General features: G+C 43.2%; 1 protein-coding gene across 6 annotated transcripts in view; it reads right to left on the bottom strand.

The window, feature by feature from the left end:
• TFAP2B (transcription factor AP-2 beta) overlaps positions 1-17,059 on the bottom strand; it is a 33,318-nt gene extending 16,259 nt beyond the window's left edge. For 3 of the 6 annotated variants that reach the window (XM_051812657.1, XM_051812638.1, XM_051812648.1), the window contains exons 1-3: positions 16,889-17,059; positions 11,408-11,866; positions 6,287-6,347 (exon numbers count right to left, since the gene is read on the bottom strand). In XM_051812657.1, the coding sequence (XP_051668617.1) occupies positions 6,287-6,347; positions 11,408-11,866; positions 16,889-16,969 (601 nt within the window). In that variant the 5' untranslated portion in view covers positions 16,970-17,059. Of the gene's footprint in view, positions 1-6,286; positions 6,348-11,407; positions 11,867-13,097; positions 13,125-16,888 lie in introns of all 6 variants that reach the window. The other 3 variants (XM_051812668.1, XM_051812677.1, XM_051812660.1) reach the window with 3 other exon arrangements.
• Positions 17,060-19,938: the final 2,879 nt, after the last annotated feature.

Genomic DNA, 19,938 nt, shown 5'->3' with positions numbered 1-19,938 from the left:
TTGTGTATAGTCTCCAGTATAAACAAATTATTTTGAGTGGCTTGACTTCAGGGAATCGGAAAGTGAAATGGATTCCTATTTCTCTATTATTTTTACTTAGGCACTTTATGCAGCTCATAAAGGTGGTTTCAAATAGTTTGAGAACAGCTCAGAAACAGTTATAAAAGAGTTAGAGGCCCGCTCCTGCTTTCATTGCTATTAATAGGATTTTTTTTTGCCATTGATTCTATATAGGAAGGCTTTTTTGTGTATCAGAGGTAGTACAGCAGAGTAAAAAACCATATGTATTTTCCCCCATTATACATAAATATATCACTTATTTCATGTACGATAGTCTATTTGAGTGAAGTATCAAGTTAAAAAAATATAAACTAAAAAAAAAAAAAAGTTAGATTAAAGCAGTGCCACCAGACAGATCTTCATGACTGGCATTTTTTTCTTGGGTCAAACTCACGGGCTCAGTGGTTCGAGTACACCTTTACCGTGGCTATATTTAGTGACCAGTTTATCAGGTCACTGTCCAGTGAACTGAGAAATTAAACAAGAGGCAGCAATTCCACGAACATCTGATCTTAGTCCAAACTCACTAAAGAGAGAAGGACCCGTGCAATGCTTAAATGCACCTCAGCCCACTCGCTTTGGCCTTTCGGAGCACTCATTACATTAGTTAACCTTTGAAATATGGATTTTCACGTGCTCGGTATTTTTTTTTCCCTTGCAAATTGCTTTTGGGAAGCAAGCTGGCTCCCTTCCCTGCTTTGCTGGGAGCTCCTCAGCTTTTCCTCCTACCACTGTTTCCCTGAAAAGGACCGTAGGAACATACCCACCAGCTGGAGCCTGATAACTCTGAACCCATTTTGAGGCTTACCAGGCGGTGTAAGCATATCTATTGCAATTTCATAGCTTCAGAGAGATGTATTCTATCTAGGCTCTGTATCTTCTGTAAATTACCTAATGCTGCCTCAAAAAAGTGTTTGCCATGGAATGAATTATCTCTATCTATATCATATCTATATGTTTATCATGGCTAGAGCTTTTCAGACATAGCCCAGACAGCAGCAGAGATAATGGAACGTGGAGGTTTTGTGGGTGAAGAGATCCGTGTGTGCGGCTGCATGTGTCAAATCCCTGCGTGGATGTAAATAAACCCTAATGCAGGGTGTATTTTTAGCCGATGTCAACTTTCCCAGTTGGTTGGGGATTGCCACAACTGCTGGAGTAAAACAGAATAATACACACGTATCCACGCAGAGTCCCCACCACTCTGCTTTCACTTCATCCCATTTAGTTCTTGTTATCCTCAGCAGAAACTCTTCGATTTTCTTTCACTCCCAAACTCTATTTGCTGTGTGTATGTGAGCACTCACAAATACATAATTCCCCCTTTTAAAATCCCTGCCTTCTCCCTTGCTTTATATTTCTTTCTTTACCTCCTTTGTCTCTCTTTTCTCCTCTCCTTTCTCCTTTTCCATCCCTTTATCTCTCTTTCCTCCCTCCTTCTTTTTTTCTCCCTCCTTTTTTTTTTCCCTCTTTCTCCTCCTGTGGTTCCTTCCAGCCTCTTTGTCATTTCTCCCCCTTCCATTTCTCTTCAGCTTATCAATAAACCGGGAGAGCAACACTAGCCGCTTGATTTGTTAGTAATTATAAGCATACTGTTCCTGCAAACGGGATCTCTAGATGAGTGAGATCGCTTTAAAACGACAGCAGGAAATGGTGGGGAAATGGAGCATGGCGAAACTCAGCGTGAAGCTTTCAGTTCTTTACATGTTTACAATTTTCTGTGCATACATTAAGTCTTAGGGTTCTTTTTTTTTTTTTTTTTTTTTTGTATGGTGGTTCTCTGTTGGGTTGCTTGCCAAAAACCTGTGAAAATGCGCACAAATGTGAACTCACAAGAGGAAATGGAAATAAAAGCCATTTTATGGACACTAAATATAAAGAAATAATAGATTTATGTCCTGAAAATAGCTGAATAATAGGGGTTTAAGCTATGGATATTATTGCAATAATCCCGGTGAATAATCTGATAGTCAATCAGTCAATCAATCAAATAATCAATCAGAGGAAATGTTTCTTATATTTCTTACTAACAAACACCATGGACAAATTAATTATTGATCAGCTGTTAAATTCTTTCATTTTTTTTTAATCTGCCTACTGGTCCTGAAATGAGTAGAAAATTCTTTGTCCAGTATAACAACAGGACTTTGCTGTAACTGGTGATTTGATCTGACTCAGTGGCCAAGTCTAAAAAGTCTGGAGCAGCGTCTTACACGCTGGATCTAAAAGACCCGGATCTTATTTTAATTTTAATGAACAAATACGGAAAGTGTGTGTTCATCTCCCATTTCCTCCTGTCCTCCTCGTCTCCTCCTCTCCTCCCTCCCCTCTCCTCCAACCGCAGTCCCTTTCCTCTGCAAGCTGGGACTAAATTTCAAAGCGAAACGTATTCCCTCGAAATTGTTTTGCATTCAATTAAAGGGGATCCTAAGGTTCAGTGGGTAATCCAGGAATGAGCACGAAGCTGAGTGGCAGCAAAGCACCATCTCCGATTCCCAGATCTATCACCTGAAAAGCTGGGGCCAGAGTGGTTTTCAGTTAATCATTTATCCTAAACTTCAAGAGGTGGGGAGGAAAGTCATGTCGTGTTATTTAGAGTTAAAAGCGAAAGGTTAGGATACCTTCTTTCATATGTTTCCCCAAAGTAGTGGGAACAATAGAGTGTGTTTGCAAGGAGACCACGAATTAAGGTGTTCGAGTTAAAATGGCCTTTCATGCTAAATCAGGTGTGAGTGTGCAGGCGATCGTCAGAAAGAGTTGACAGTAAATAAATACATCAGAATAATTTTAAGACTCTGACTGTGCCCCAGAGTCACAAAAAATTAACTCGGGACTTGGGCCACGAAAGATTTTGCAAGAGGACAACTTCTTTCACCACAGTCGGTGCCAAGCAGATTTCAGATGAGCACTTGACAAGGGAGCTCTATCTTTTATTCCTGACACATGGAAAACTTTCCCTTCATTTCAGCAGAAATCGAGGGAAAGGCCTCCAAACGTGCAGCCGGTAAGCTCTGAAAGCTTAGTTATAACTGATATTAATACTCTTGGTGATCATTATTATCATCTCGATGATTTATCTGGCTCCCTCCCTCCCACTTCCACCACCCAAATCTTAATGGAACTAGGAGTTAACGATGATTTTTTAATGTCTCGTTGCATTTTTAGGCTGTTAATGTACCGCATCCTTCTCATTATTAGTTTATTGATTGTTCATTGACCAGCCCCCTTCAAATCGTATTAACCACCCTCTGCCAGCTTAGATTAGGGGAGTTTAAAAAGCACCTTTCATTATTTCCCCACCACCACCACCACGACCACGGTGGAGTTCAGGCTTGGTAGCTTAATGCTCGCTCTAATGGGGCAGCTAAGAGACGAGGGGCCACGGTCCCTGCCTATTGCATTAATAGCTCAAAGGGGGCTAATACAGAAAATTAGCCTTAAACGAGCTCTGGAGATCTCCAAATGAAAGAGCCATTTATCACGCTGGCTACCTTCACTCCACTCGTTTGCTCTCTCTACTGGGAACAACTCATTTCCTCTTAACTAAATTACTTCAGAAATGTCAAGTAAGCTCAGATAGCAAACATAACAAGAGGCTGGGTGTGTGTAATCTATTGTGGGGGATCGATACGTGAGATAAATCAATAGCCGTGTATGAATCCCTATATAATTTCCTTAATAATTTGGCAAAGCTTTTGCATAGATAGATAATTCCCTCTGCAGGCCTGAAAGACCATGAACAGACACAGTCTGGGTGATATAATTAAGTTTAGAGTCTAAGTCTCCATCATACTTCTCCCACTGCTTTGTAATTAAAGAATTTTAGGCACTAAACCAGGATTTGGTGAAGTAGACCCCCTCCAAGCCTCGACTGGCAAATATGTATCACGGGAACGTTCCACTGGACAAAAATCAGTCAATACCTTTCTGTCTCTCTATCTATCTGTGCCATCTCCCTGCAATAACGACTCACAGAGTTTAAATAACTTATTCTTCCTTCAAAGTACATCCTCACAGCTACAAAGTGCAGGGAACAAAGCGAAATTGATACTGAGCACTCTCTGTGTTGCTCCTTCTCTCGTCCTGATTAAATATTGACTGCCACAAGTGTGACCTGCTATTTATTACCCATTTCTCTTCCTCGGCACCCAGGAAAATCGCTGGGCGAGAAAATACAATATTCCTTTATGCTGGGAAGTCTCTTAGAGCTCAGCATTACTTCTAAGGAAGAAAACGCTGCTGCAGTGACTTTTAAACAGTTGCAAACACATATCAGGGTCTTTTTTAGTAACCTAATTTCCGAAGTGCATATGTCTCCTGCTCATCATGTGTATACTCAGAGTATCTCTTCTTCTGGCTGCAAATAGGCACATGTAATCCCATATAGACGAGACTGGGTCTCTTTAGGAGGCAGCTGCTCGACCTGGGGCCGTTGCAATGCCCACATATAAAAAGCACACCTAAATATATATACCTTACACATATAAAAATCTATACCTGATCCATAGAATTATTGATATTCACATTCCAGTGCTACTCGCTCTCTAACTGTACCACCGAGCACACACGTGGAATGTCTCTGCTGTCCTCGTCAGCTGAAGGAGGGAGAGGCAGAGACGTGTGCGTGTTTAAAAAAAAAAAAAAAAAAAGAAAGAGTATTTTGAACTGTGTATTCTGTGAAAAACCAGCGGGGAACAACATTGGGAAGGAGTCTCTCGACCACAAATCAAGCACCAATTAATCAAATACACACAAGAGACAACATCATGTATGAGGTGTCAAGTGGGGGTGGGGAAGGGGGAGGAGAGTGAGGAAAAAAAAAGGTTAAAAATACAACCAGAAACCATCAGGTTACAGACCCTGAGTAGATACTCCATTAAACATTCAAACTGAACCAAAACAGTAGAAATCTTTTTTTTTTTCCTTTTTAAAGGTAACTTTGTTTCTTAAAAAAAGAAAAACAAACAAACAAACAACTAAGCAACCAACCAAAAAAACCAAAAAACCTTCGACTTTTCAACCAATAGTCATAAATGGTGCTGCCAAAGGGTCTTCAAGTTTTCATCTGTCCTCCCTCAAACAACTAGACCTTGATCATGTGTGTGAAAGAGACCGTACATGAAGATTTAAATTAAAAAAAAAAACCAAAAAAAACAAAAACAAAAACAAAAAACCAAGCAAACAGCAAAACAAACCATAAATACACGGAAGGACCTCGTGCTGCCTTCAACACGTTTTAAGCAAACACCCTCCGCGTTATTTTGCTTTACATCCTACAAGATCATCGCTATTAAACCATTTGTGAGCATTTGACAAATAACAAGGTCCTGGAGATAAGTGCTGCTGATAGTAAGCATAAGGGACAGCATTTCTAAGCCTCATCTCTGGTACTTAAAATTGAATCTAGAAATAGAAACTCCTTAGATAATTAAAGATAGCTTTCCCTCCATTTGCAGCGTGTGATCTGTTTAATGTCTATCAGCATAACACAACACTAATCGCCGAGCATCTTCCAGGGACTGTCAGAGAAATGTAAAAAAATTAAGCAGCTGCAATACGCCCAAAATGAGTTATTGTAATTACATTTAATTAGTTTAATTAGTTAATTATTTTGCTTACAGCTGTACAAGAGACTGCAAACATTTGTTAATATCACATTCCCTTTAACAGTATGGGGTGATTCTGCAGTTACACTAAATCATGGGCGCATATGTAGAAAGATGTAAAAAATGGGCATGGGGAAGGGGGGAACCTTGGAGGAAGGGGGAAGGGAGGAATCTTGGAGGAAGCAGGGAAGGGGGCCGGGGCTGCCTTTCCATGGGCATCTCTTTCTCTCCACGTTTTATTCGCCTGTGAAATGCATTTAAACCCCAAAGGGAATCAACCACCTTCCTCTATTAAAAGCCAAGGGGTTCCCATCGAAGACTCTCGAGGTGAGGGGGGAAAAGAGGAGAGGAGGGCCCATGGAAACTGCATTCGAGCATGGGGTGCTCCATTAGAGAGCATTTGTGTCACTAAACCCTTTGAAGGACGGGGGAGGCGGGGATATAAACTTTCCTGTTCACATATCTTATCCCCTCACTCTATCTGCTGATCCAATCAACTATTCATCTTGCTGCCATGTATTCCTGCTTCCCGGAGAAATTAATTGCCCCAAAGTCAAAATATATCATGAAGATATTGCTACACAGTAAAAGTTTGTCTAGCTTGTTGGAATAATCCATACCTTTTTTAATGACAGACTGGTCCAATAAGTTCATACCGCTGTTATTGGCATCTTCAACTGACTGTGGATATAAAAACATCACTATTCAAATTGACTGGATATTAAAGAATCACGTACATAAATCATGTCATTCCAAACTGGAGTTCCTGTTATTTCCATTTATATTAATTCACTAGGGGAGGGAGAATTTTTCTTTTACTATTATTATTGTTGCTATTATTATTTCCCCAAATCGAGAAGAAAATGAAATTCTTACAAATTATATAGTCTTCTAATAAAACAAAAAGAGGTGTGAAGCATATGGGGCGCAATAGTGGTTTTGTTATCTTATAAAACATAGATATCACATAGACTTCTTTGCATTCCATAAAGCTTTATATTTCTTCCTTTGAAAATGTGGCAATTTGGCAACATCTGCAAGATCTATTGCATGACATAAACGAACACGATTAAGGACAACTTAAATGCTCCCTCCCCTTTCCTTCCCCTCCTCCTTCTTCTTTTTGTTTTTTGTTTGTTTGTTTAACCCTGCTACATCTTAATAATTCAAGGGCCATTTACTTTTTATATATCATAGTTTACATTATGGACTTTTAATTAAAGCCTGAGCCTTTCGGAGCGCAGCGCAACGCCCACATTGTACAGGGGACGGGCAGAAAGAGATTTACAGCTCTCGAGGTTGCTTCCATGTCCTGAATTAGTGGGGACGGGGAGGGAGGAGCGGGAATATACATTATCAAAAGTATGAACCACCAAATTGATCGCCTAGGAAAAAAGGTCCCGATTTCAAAGCCGTGTTTTCACACTTTCCCCCTTCTTTTCAGCCCGCTGAGGAGCACACCTGTTATTACGGCATTAACTTCTTTGGCAGGGAAGAGAACAAAGACGGGCACAGAGGACACAGCAAATCTTGCGTTTCATTTCTCAACACGAAAGTGGGATATATATATATATATATATAAAAAACCCCAAACAACTAAAACTACCGCTGAATCTGCGTCCGGTAGAGTAAAATCATCTCCCAAAGAGATGAGATGTCTTAAGAGTAATTTACTGCAGAATTCCGACAGGTTCCATTTTAGGGTCGATTCTAGAGAAAGGAGGGACCTGTGAGTTTCTTGACTTTATTATTTTATTTTTTCTCATTATTATTTAGGGTTTAGGGTTTTGGATGTTATTGTATGTTTGAGTTGTTGTCACATTTTTTCTTGATAAGGAAAACACCTTCACAGCAAAGCAATGATTTTCGTCACTATTATTTTAACTTTATCTTTGCTACACCGAGAGGCTGAGCTTATCCGGATCTAGCCCTTATCTCCATCTCTGTGCTCAGCGGAGACATTCCAGATGGAATATGATTTAGGAGAAAATTACATCTGCCCAAAACGTGACGGAACAATATTTTCTACGAGAGCTTTCCTTTCATTTTCCTTGAATACACCCTCCAACGAGCCTACACACACACGCAGAGGGTTGCCTTATGTGATGTGTTTGGGCATGGCTGTGTCTCTCTCTCATAATCAATAGGCTACATACCTAAAGGGCACAAAATAAAATTACAAAGTCTTCCCTCCTTTCCCTGAGCAGCTCCCGACGAGGGATGATGAGCAAATCCTGCAGCCTGCTGGAGTGCAGCGTGGCGCACCTCGATGGCACAGAATTGGAGGTAAACATGAAACACCACCTTCCCTTTTATTTTTTTTCCATCTTTCCTCCTGATCTCGCCCTATCTCTGGAGTCGATGGTTGTGCACACCCTTTATGCGTGTGCATGCACTCCGCTCGCTCCATCAGCAACGTGGGTTAGTTGTTGTAGTTAATGAGAAGACTCCTGTCTGATTTTCTATCTAATTACGCCCTCCTGCTGGGTTTTTGTACAGGATATTCGCTCAGCATGCTGGCAGTTAATAGTCACAGAGAGGATCGTAAAGATTTAATTAGGACTGCATGCGGAAACGTGGAAAAACAACTCAGACTTTTAATTACTAGACTTCTTTAGTTAAAAGTGATACCAGGGGTTACTTTATAAGAGACTTGGGTGTTTTGGTGCAACTTAACTTTCCTTGTCTCTAGCTGGCACGTAGTAGCAGCGTGAGTGAGGAGGAGGAGCGGAGGTGTGTGTGCAGGGAGGGGAAAGGTGATGAGTTTCCAGATGTACTTGGAAAATCTGGAGGGGAAGATTCCCTTCCCTTCCCTCCTCCAATAATCTGATAGCATGGAGCTTCCTGAATACTATCTATAATCACATTATTCAACAGCTATCGACCTGAAAAATCCAGACTTTATTTTCCTTCAAAGAGTCTGAATATTACCTTCATTGCATCTTTTACTACTATAACCCTACTTTTGCCCAGCCGATGGGGAGAAAAAAATATCTGAGGTTGTAATGGTGGGTTTTTATTTTTTTTCAGAGTCCCTATTAGATGATGCAAATTTTTTTCAATAAGTAGGTCTTGGCTTTTCTGTTCCCTGTCTGAAGGCTGTAAATCGCAGATTGAAAATTCCTCTCGAAAGGGGCAGCAATAGCAATACAATATGTCCTGTTTACAATAACAGAGCGCTATCATGTTACAATCACTTAATTCTAGCCCTGGACAATGGCTCACACATGGCCTGGATTTGGTGTTTATAAAATAACCACTGTTTCTTTCTGTCACGCACTCTCTTTCTCTGTCTCCTCCTCAGCCCAGCCCATCCTCATGGCACATATTTGATAAGACATGCATAAGCTAAAGCAAAGAGAAACATCTTTATCCAACTGTATATCTAGATATCGGTTCAGCTTTCTGGACTATTAAGAAAATAATACTTGAAATCCTTCCTGGAAATTCTATCTAGTGATGGCGGATAATAAGTATATGTGGTCTAAATAAAAATCCCTGTAGCTAGAATGGATTCCTCGAATCTAGAATAAATCCATACTGAATATCAGGATGGAAAACTGCCCAATTTCATCTGTCACTAGTGGAGGGACAAGAATAGAAAATGCTGAGCGGTAGAAGCGAGTTCTGGGCTGCTTTCCCTCCTGCCTGTGTTGACTTGCAGTTGGACACCTCTTCCTTCATGTGTTTCTCCCTGGGACACCCTCCTCCCCCCAACCTGAGACCAAACTTACAGAAATAAAGGGTCTGTTTAATTTCCTGTTGTCTCAGTCCCCCAAAACAAGGACTCCAGCTCTGCTGGTCCACAGCTTCGCCTGCCCCATCCTACCCCGATCCCACCCCATCCCACCCCCCGGCCCGGCCAGCCCGGGCGAGCAGGTCGGGGATGGCCGCGGGTCGTCACCGCTGCGCTCGGAGGCATCGAGGGGAGGCAATTGCCGTCAGCATTGTGCCCTGTCTGCAGAAGGGATGTTTTATTGGAAAAGGGATGGAGAGCTGCTTCATTTGAGCTCCTCTTTCCCTTTTATTTCTGCTCTTTCTTTCCTTTTTTTCCTTCTTTACGTCTGTCTCTCTTCCTTTCCATATCTTTCCATATCTTTCCATTTCTTTCCCTCTCCCCTTCCTCTACCTTTTTTTTTTTTCTGCGTTTTATCTTTTTCTTCTCTCCTTTTTACCTCTTTCCTTTACCTTCCCTCTTTTCTGTTTTTTCTCTTTTTTTTCTCACAAAAATACAACAGTTGTCGTCTTTTCTTCGGGGAAAGTGTAAATATCAAAGCACAAACAGCATTTAACGCCTATCGGCTGCAGAGAGAAAGGAGAGCGATCTCCTTCCCGCATTCACAGAGGTAAAACTCGCCTTGACTTGCAGACCAGCTTGTCTGAGCCAGGAATGCGAGACGAGACTTGCGCATCGCGCCCGTGGGGGTCAGGGGTTGCCCCCAGGTCTCAAAGCCACCTTGGAAACCTGCAGGAACCAGCGACCCGACGGTCACTGAGCTCGGAGGCAGGAGCAAATCCAAACAGCAAAACCTTTCTATTTCTAAAGCATCTCGACCCAGCAAAGACCGGGGATTTTCCCGTGAAGCCCTAGAACAAGCCAAGCCACAAGCCAAAGCAATACATCCCCTCCGCTTCCCTGCCGCTGATTCCTATAATGTCCAGCACATCCTTTTTCACGGCTACTTTTTTTTCTTCCCAGGCTCCTCTTTTTTCCTTTCTTTTTCCCTTTCTGTAACTTTGTAGTCCGTATTTCATCCAATGATTCTTTTCTTTATTTATTCCAAGACTAAATACATGTGTCATATACACATATGTGTGTGTATATATATATATATAAAATATGATATAGAAATTCTGGGAAAAAAAAAAAAACAACTAAAAAGAATGGAAGGGAACCCCCAAAATCCCGATTAGTAAAGACTAATGCAGGACTTGGCCCCTGGAGGCTTCAGCCTCGGGCTCGGGGGTCCCCACGGGCTGTGCATGCCCAGCTCCAGCAAGGTGCAAAGCAGCCCAGCACCGAAGCTGTTAAGGGCCTTTCTGTTTTTAGGAAATAACACGTGATGATGAGTTTCGCGTGGGATGGAAGAAAGCTGGGAAATACCGTGCTTTGAGCCCGGCGAAACTCCTTTGTTACCCAAAAGAGAGAATAAAACTATTTAAAATCAGTGCTACCTTACCCAACTACACTTAAAAAAATAAGGAGGGAGCGGGGGGGATGGACACCGGACTTGTTTCTGATTACCAGTTATTGCTTTGGGTTTGGGTTTTGTTTATATTTTGCCTCCCTCCCGGACGAAAAATGTAGTAATTCGACAGTTTCATCAAAATCCCTGAACGGCAGGAAATTGGTTGGGGGGGGAAGGGGGTGGAAGCTGAGATTGCATGGGAAATAACTGGAATTTGAAAAACCAGGCTTGAACTCTGCCAGCTTTTGAAACACGTGGAATATTTGGAGCAGCATGTCCGCCTTCCCCCTGCACTCTGCTGGCTTGCCATGTAGGGGAGGGTTTATAGAGCACAGCCTGTGCGTGACAGCAAGGAAATAAATTCTCTTATAAAAAAAAAAATATAGAAAAATAGAGGGAGAGGGAGGGGGAGAACCACAGTTATAATCCCAGAACGGAAAAAAAGAATGGCAACCCACAGCAATATCGCTGGAAATCCCTCACTGATCATTCCCAGCCCAGGCATGGGGGCTCCAGATGCATTGCCCGGGAGAAAGGAACGCGGTGCCTTACCTGGACCTCCTCCATCCCTGGGTGTCCGATGCCATGCAGAGAAAGGCTGTCCCCCATGCCGGAGTCAAGGCCATGGTGAGCTGAGTGCAGGAGGACATCTGGCCTCCTTACTGAGTGGTAGTCCCGCCTGGGGTCCAGTCCCGAGAGCTGGGGCAGGGCGGCCCGAGGCTGTGGCAGCAGTGACCCGGTTTCTGATCCCACCTCTTGCCTCTGCCTCTGTCCCCAGGGGTGCTGCTGGGGCTGATGCAAGGGGTTTAGGGAGTAGGGGTCATTGACATGGGAGTAAGGGTCCTGGCTTTGGTGGTAAGGAAGAGGCTGGTAGGGGGGTGGGAAATAAGGCGGCTGGAAATCCGAGGATGGGGTGTGAGAGAGCGGAGGAGCGCTGGAGTAGGGTCCCTGCGAGACGGATCCCAGCTGGGACAGCCTGGAACTGTGGCTGGGCACTCCATCATGCCGGTCCTACAGGCGGAATGACATAAAAACAACAACAAAAAAGAAGACCTTTAAAAAAAAAAATGAAAGGAGCAAACCCCATCCCAAAATAAAATAAAATAAAACCGTAAACAGTTGGAAACTGGAATTCAGATGTGCCCCTTTCCCCTGCCACGTATTAGAAATGTTACAGTGTTTCGTACCCACATTGTGTCTGTTCCCGGTAACCATCAAGAAGGGGGAAGGGGGCGGGGGGTGTGAGGGAGAATTGCTAAATGTCAAAATTAAAACTGTAGGACTAGTGCTCCGTATGCATATATGATCTGCAGTTTCAGACCAGTAATATAATTCTCCATCCACAGCCCCCCAAATCAAACCAAAGGTAAAAAATAAATAAATAAAAAAAGAAAATTAGGAGCCTCACACCACCCATCCATCCAAACAACCCACTCTTTCCCCTGCCTAAAGTTTCCAAACGTTTGTTTATTCCCACTGCTGAAGTCCTCAAAATCACCAACCCATTTTCACGTGGAAAAGCCCAAAAAGAAAGTTGCACTTCTCGGAGGACTCCGAGGTGAGAAGTTGTGCAAAAAAAGGACGTGGGGAAAAAAAAAAAAAAGAAACTCTAAATAAAACCCACGCGGGATCTTTGCTTAAAGAGAGTCTACCTCTTAAAAAATAAATTTAAAAAAATCAAACAAAATAAAAATGAAACGTCGGCATTGAACAAATCCAGTCGCTATGATTTCTGCAGCAACTTCCAGTGTCTTTTGTTTCCTTTTGCAGTATTGTATTCCGGAGTATGGGGTGGGGGTTAATTGTAATGAAAAGTCTTTGGGGTGTGTGGAGGGGACGGGGGGGGGGGGGGAATGTGTAGAGGTTTCAGAGAAAAGGTGGGAGAGGAGTTTTGTCCAACTCCCTCGCACTGAAGCTGCGAGGCTAAAGTAAACAACAAAAATATCTATTCCACAAAGTGCAGCTCAAACCCCCACAAGCAGTGGCACACATGGTTAAAAAAAAAAAAAAAAAAAAGGAAAAAAAGTTCTTTTTCCCCCTACTCTCCCCCCAGACTCCCCTCGCTCAAATCGGGAACACACAATGCAAAAAGGGAGAAGCAGCTGCAAGCCTCCTCCAATTATTGTGCTAAATTACCAAGCCAAAGGCGTTTAAAAAGAGAGAGAGAGGGAGAGAGAGAGACAACAGATCGAGAGAGAGAGAGAGAACATGCAATTCTAGTACAACATGGATCCAAACTCACCATGGCGGAATAGGTGTGGACTAACATCTGGAAATAAAAAAAGTCTTGTAATAGCTAAAAATAAAATAATGGTGATAATACTAATAACTGGAGGGAAAAATATCAAGGAGATCTGCACAGGGACGTGTTGGACACAGGAGAACAGCTTGAGATATTTCGAAGTCTATCCATCAAAAAAAAAAACAGAGGTTAAAAAAAAAAAAAAAAAAAAAAAAAAAAAAAAAAAAAAAAAAAAAGACCAATGCCCCCAAAACCGAGCCTGGAAACCTCTATCTACATATATGATTTACCCCTCCCTCTCAGTTTTTTTTCCTCCTTTTTTTTGTTGTTTTTTTCTTTTCTTTTCTTTTTTTTTTTTTTTTGCCTTTGAGCTCCCAAATACAATCCTCTTCAACCCAAGGCTAGGCTCAGACTGCTCCTCTACCCCTTCCTCCCTTTCCTTCTCTACACCGCCTCATAATAATTGATATTCATGACTATTAATATTACACGACTACTTTAAAGGGAGAATGCAGGACCAAATGGAGCGTGAAGCTGGCAGCCAGCTCGAGAGCTCCCCTACTATTGTAAATGACGTTCATTCAGTGGAGAATTACTAGATGTAATCAGACGAGGGGGGCTGGCAGAGGCAGAGTTTGGGGAGAGGGAGAGGGGGGAAAAAGTTTACCAAGGAAGAGGCAGAACTTCAATTAACTCGAGAGGAGGAAGATGCGGAAAGTAGACACTGCTGAGCTGGAGCAAGGAAGTGAGATGAAGCAATGCTAGAGGCGAAGAAGAAAAGCATATTCCTTTTTTTTTCTTCAAATATATATTTAATTATACATTCTTAATACGAGGAATTGATTGCCTTTGGTGTTTTTGTTCTTTTAGTTTGTTGTTGTTTTTTTTTTTTTTAACAAATAATGAAGAAAAAGAGGCTTTTTTAATCCTTTTTTTTGTTGTTATTTTTAAAGAAATGGAAGAAGATCTGTGCAGTCGCTGTAATAGATGCCTATTTACAGCGAAGATTAAGCCCTTCTGGTGCGTGTTACAGATCGTATTTATTCGCAATAGGCAAATAAATACTTGAATCTACGTTATTTGGCTCATTTTTTTTCCTAAATCCTATTTCTACAACTCGATACGAAAAAAAAAGTATAAATGTACATAGATCTCCCGATTTTCACCCAAATGCGAAATGTATGAAGTGAATTTTAAAGGATAGTAAATTTATAGTTTTGAGGCAAAGCCAGGGGCGATATAAAACCTTTTTGATGTTGCAGGAACCCGTTCAACTGGACTGTCTGCCATTTCTGTTAAAGTTCAACTTACGTTCCTTCCTAAATAGGCTCACACTTCCCAGAGCAGCCTCCGCCCCCCGCACATACACGCACACACACACTTTTGTTTTAAGAACAGATTCATTTTAAGTGGCTGAGACGCCTCTACCATCGTGTTGTTAATTATAAATCGGAAAGAAGAGAGGGAAATATTTTTTAAGGCAAATCTGGAGGGTTTCAGCGCTTTAAAAAAAAAATCGACAACGATTTTTTTTTTTTCTAATGCTGCACGTTACAAGATGCCTCGGAGCGCACCCCCAAGTTCGGGAATACCCAGCCCGCAGCCAAATCCCCCCTAATCGCTCCCCCAACTCCTCTTCTCTCCCACGGCAACCTACAAACACGAGTGTCCGTCAATTCATAGCGCTTTTAAAAATCCCTCTGAAAAGGAGGGTGGAATAAAACCCCTCATCCCCGACCTCGGCAGCCGGGGAGGGGAGATGTTTTGTCGCCTGCTGCTGCGGGCAGAGACAATGGCCGGGCTGTGCCTGGGGATGGGGAGGGAAAAGCAGCGAGGGCTCCACGGGCTGGGGACACACGGGGACACACACACGGGGACCGACACACACTCACACACACACTCTCTCTCTCACACACACACACACACACACGTGCTCGTTCTGCGCTCGTTCTGCAGATGCCGGGTTTTGCCAAGGATAATTATCCTGACGGCAGCTTTTGGGAAAGGAGACATTTCTTCCGTGCGGCTGCCGGATCCCCTCCCAGATTCCCTCCATCCCGTCCTTCCTCCGGCCGGGAACAGCCGGAGCTGTACCTTCCCCCCGATCTCTTTCTCCGCTTTTCCCGGGAGTTTCCCCTCTGTAAGTGCCGGAGGGGAGGGATGCGGGGACGGGGCGGCCCCGACGGCGCTTCCCTGGAGGGGCTACGGCCGCTGCCCGGTACCCTGAGCCCTGTCCGGCCCCTGTCCGTCCCCTGTCCCGTCCCCTGTCCGTCCCTTGCCCAGGACACGTCCCCTAGCCAGTCCCTGCCCAGCCCCTGCCCAGTACCCAGCCCCGCGCTCAATGCCCTGTGTCTGGTCGGTACCCAGTCCCTGCCGGGTCCCCCATACCTGTTCGATTCCCAGCCCCTGCCCAGCCCCTGCCCGGTTCCTGCCCAGCCCCTGTGCACTCCCTGGTCCCTGCTCGGTGCCCAGTCCCTCCCCGGCCCCTATTTGGTCCCCGGTCCCTTCTCGATCCCCGGTCTCTGCTCGATCTCCAGCCCCTGCCCAGTCCCTGCCCAGTCTCTGACCAGTCCCTGCCCGGTCCCTGCCGGGTCCCTGCCGGGCGCCTGGTCCCTCCTCAGCTCCCAGTCCCTCCCCGGCCCCTGTCCGCTCCCCAGTCCCTGCCCTGTCCCCGGCTCTTTCCCAGTCCCCGGTTTCTTCCCGGCCACCTCCCCACGGAGCAGCTCCCGCTCTGGAGCTGGCGGATTGCTCCCTTCTGAAAATCACCCCCCCACACCTCCGAGACCGCCGAGCCAATGCCTTCCCCTCAATTAAAAAATAAAAATTATGAAAAAAAAAAGATTTTATGGAGTACCATTCCTCACTTACATACACGTATTTCCCCAACCCCGCTTCTGAGCGAATCCCGCACGCTGGTTTAACTTACAAGAAATACACTCCCGCAGCCCGTTTGGGAAAGATCCGGCTCAGGAAACCGTGAAAAATTAAGAAAGGTTTCGCGGTGTTTGAGCTGTGATTTTTAACCCCCCACCACCCTTGGTTTGCTTTTTGACCTCGAAAATAAGGTCTGAATAAAGCTCTCAACTTTTCGTGCCCGCGGACTGTGCGGAGCTGCCTTTGACTGTATCGGTTCGGGTGCGTGTGCTCACATACGTGCGAGAATGTATGTGCCGCTTAATTAATGAGAGTATATGTATACATGCACATCTTATCTATTGCTATAGAGGCACAAAAAGTCGTAAAAAACGTATCCGATTCTGAAAACAAGAAAAGGGAACAAAAAAAAAAATAAATAAAAAAATCCACATTCAGGCTGAGCTTAGCTTGGAATTGCAAAATAAAAAATAAAAGAATGAAATGCATCCGGTCCCTGAATACCAGATTGTGTTTTTCTTCTATTTTCTTTTTTTTTCTCGACATTTGTCCATATTTAATCGAATTATATCTAATTAGAGGTCTAAACAATCAAACTCTTGCCTTTAAGTTGCCTCATTCCAATCCCCAGATCATTTCTTTGATGTTTTAAATCGCATCAAACAGCTTTTCCATGAAAAAAAAAAAAAGTTTAAGACTTGGCATGCTGAATACAAATATGCAAATAAATAAGCATTTAAGCATTTACTCTTGGTTTCCCGTCTCTATACTTGTGTGTGTTGGTGTATGTCTCTATTTCTGCCTAGATGTATATGCAGAGATATATATGTATTATAAAGTCATGCCTGTATCTATATACTAGATGTATATTTAAATATACATATACTCTCTTACTTATATGCATGTTATATACTCACCTCATAGATATCTTCATACTTGACATTTTCAACCAGTTTCCAGAGCATGATGGCAGGCTGTTCTCTAGGAGGTGAGTGCATTCATGTGAAGAGCAGATGTCTGGATTCTCAGTACTTCTCTGTCTGTAATGATCCATCTATAATTGGAAATGGGGGACAGACACCAAATCCGACGTTCCTCTTCCATCGCAACTTATATCTGTTGTCTGAAACAATAGGCTGCACAAGTCTACCTCAATGGGATAGTAAAAATCTGTTACATAGTTACATATAGCTACAGACATATATGCAACTAGATATAGACATATACACATTAGAGACTTATATGTAGCATATAAAATATATACATATACAGAGTTGCACATACACAGACTACACATACATGCACATATACACGTATAAATCTCTGAACGGACAACTTTTTTTCCACGTATAGACATATTAATTGCCACATTTAGGTATGTAAATTATATATATTTTTGCACACATAGGCACATGGATGCTACCCTTTATATATGCACATATGCACACAAGCCTGGTCACTTTATATAGGAGTGTGTTTAAATACATATTTGTGTACCTAATTATACATTTACACATATATATGTTGATATAGAGGGATTAAATAAATGTATTATGTAGTGTATATATCTGCTATTTTAGTAGATGGATGGATAGATAGATAGATGGATGGATAGATAGATAGATAGATAGATAGATAGATAGATAGATAGAATGGAGAAATTAAATGAATATATTTTCGATCCTCCCTAGAATAAAATAAAGAATAATTTGCCTCTGCACTAAGCGATTCATCATTTGCAAGGAGATATTATGCTTTTCCCCCCATGTAATATGCTTTTATTTACATGTCCAGAAATTATCTTCTCATATGCAGTTAAACACCAAAACAGCGTCTCATCAAAGCACATTCAAGCAAATCTAAAAGGAGTAAATTTAGATCAATGTTTTCCACTGGAAAGACTTATACTTTTAGTCTTGGACTGTATATTTTATAACTTAGAAATACTTTATATGGGGGGGAAAAAAGGCGGGGGGGAAGGAGTTTAGTAAACCCTTCACTGCACGTATTTGAATAGCGATTACTACTTTCAGAAAACGATTAAAACCAGAGTTGGATTTGTGCATTTCCCGGACAGCCCTCGGTTTGGAAGGGGAGAGGAGGAGTTGGACCAGTTTTAACCTTTTTTTTTTTTTTTTTTTTTCCCCCCAGGAGAACCTTCCTTCTCATTGTCCGATTTTTTTAACACGTTGAACGGCAAAGAGCCGGCACAGGCAGCAGAGCCCATCTCTGCCTTTGAAAGGAAACAATCGAGCTTTGCAGTGGGCTGGTGCACCAGGAGGGGGAAAAAAACGGGGGAAAAAAGAGACACAGAGGCAGAGAGACAGAGAGAAAGAAGGTGTTTCTAAATTCAAGGTCCTGTCTCTGGAAATTTCAAGCCCTGCCTATAAGGTCCCTACAAATCTTTGTTATTCTGCATGGGATCCTATGGGAAAGTGCACAGTGTCCTTTGTACTTTCAAAGGTCCTACAGGTAAAGACGCTTTTATATATATATGTATAATCTCGGAAGCGAAGAGAACTTTGTCAGGAGACACATTTGCTGGTGCGTGGTTGGCTGGTGGGAAGGGTGGGCTTTGCTTTTTCTGTTCGCTTTGGCCTCAAATTAAGGCAGAAAGTATAAATTCATCTCTTTTCCCCTCAGCCTCTGCACCATCCCGCCACCCCTCCCCATTTCACCGTGTACATCTTCTTCTAAAACCTCAACCCACAAAAGGCAAGAGGCAAATAACAGCCAGATATTACAGCAGGAGCTGGACAACGGTCTTGCTGGAAGTTCTTTAGGCAGATACGAGTTTTTCCTTAGCACAGCCAGTGCTGCACTGAGGAGAAGGAGAGCACATCATTGGGTGGGTTGGACTGCTCATTTCAACTGAAGCAATAGAGTAAAAAATGCTGAAAAAAGAGAGAGGATGTGTGCTGTTTGCATGTGGGTGTGCGGAGATACCCAGGCAGACACCCTTATCCACCTATAGATCTGAATGACCCTCTTAGAAAAATGCCAAGCTCATAAAAGGACAGTTTGCCATCACTTTTGTTAAAGTCTTTGAGTCATGAAGGCTGGCACAGGGCAGAGTGAATGTGCTTCGTGACGGCTAATGCTTTACAATTTCGTGGCACCCTGAATTAAATATGCTCTGAGTGCTGGGGGAGGGGAGAGGAGAGGAGCGGAAAAAAAAAAAGAAGCTAAAATAGACTTGACGTCCACTGTCTCTTTGCAAACAGATTGGTATAGACAGTAAATTCTGGCTTTCAAACCCCACTATTATTACATTTCTCTTGCATTTGCAAAACACGACAAACGAACAAGAGATCATTTAGAAAATCAAACTGAACAAAGGTTCTTCGCGATTTTTTCTCGCTTGTTTTGTACCCCTCACCCCCCCAGCTGCCTCCAGTCTAATTCAGCAATTCCAATCAGCGACACTCGCACCGGTTTATACCTCAAATGTGCAACGAGCGCTGAGTCCAAGAGGCGACACACGTATTCAGAACTGACCATTATAACCTATATTTCCAAAACTAGCAAAATAAAAGGTGAAAACCAGCCGTTTTCCGGCAGTTTGGGGCGTGTTTTTCCAACCTCTTCCAAGGAAAACCCCGGTTTTTTCAGCGGTGAGCTGGGCAGGGGCACTGCAGCCTCAGCCTGGCAGCTGCGATGGCAAAGGAATATTTTCTACTTTTTTTTTTTTTTTGAAAGGATACCATTACATCTGGCCCTGCCCATGCCGGAGGAAGCCCCCCCAGCCCCCAGCACCGTTCCAGCTCTGGTGGTGCGGGCGATGGCCCCTCGGGAGCCGGGAGCGCCGGAGCGCGATGAGCGGGACAGCGGCGCCCTCTGATGGGGACTCCCCTTCCCGCAGCAGCTGCTCCCGAAATCCGCTTCACCTCCGGCCTTTATAGCATGGAATGGTTTGAGTAAGAAGGGACCTTAAATATCATCTGGTTCCAACCTCCCTTCCACGGGT

This window comes from Manacus candei, unplaced genomic scaffold, assembly GCF_025592945.1.
Source record: "Manacus candei isolate 608988 ecotype Guabito, Panama unplaced genomic scaffold, ASM2559294v1 h1tg000007l, whole genome shotgun sequence".
In the NCBI taxonomy this organism is placed as follows: Eukaryota; Metazoa; Chordata; class Aves; order Passeriformes; family Pipridae; genus Manacus; species Manacus candei.
Note: the sequence above shows the minus strand (reverse complement) of the source record. Positions and strands in the feature narration are given on the sequence as shown.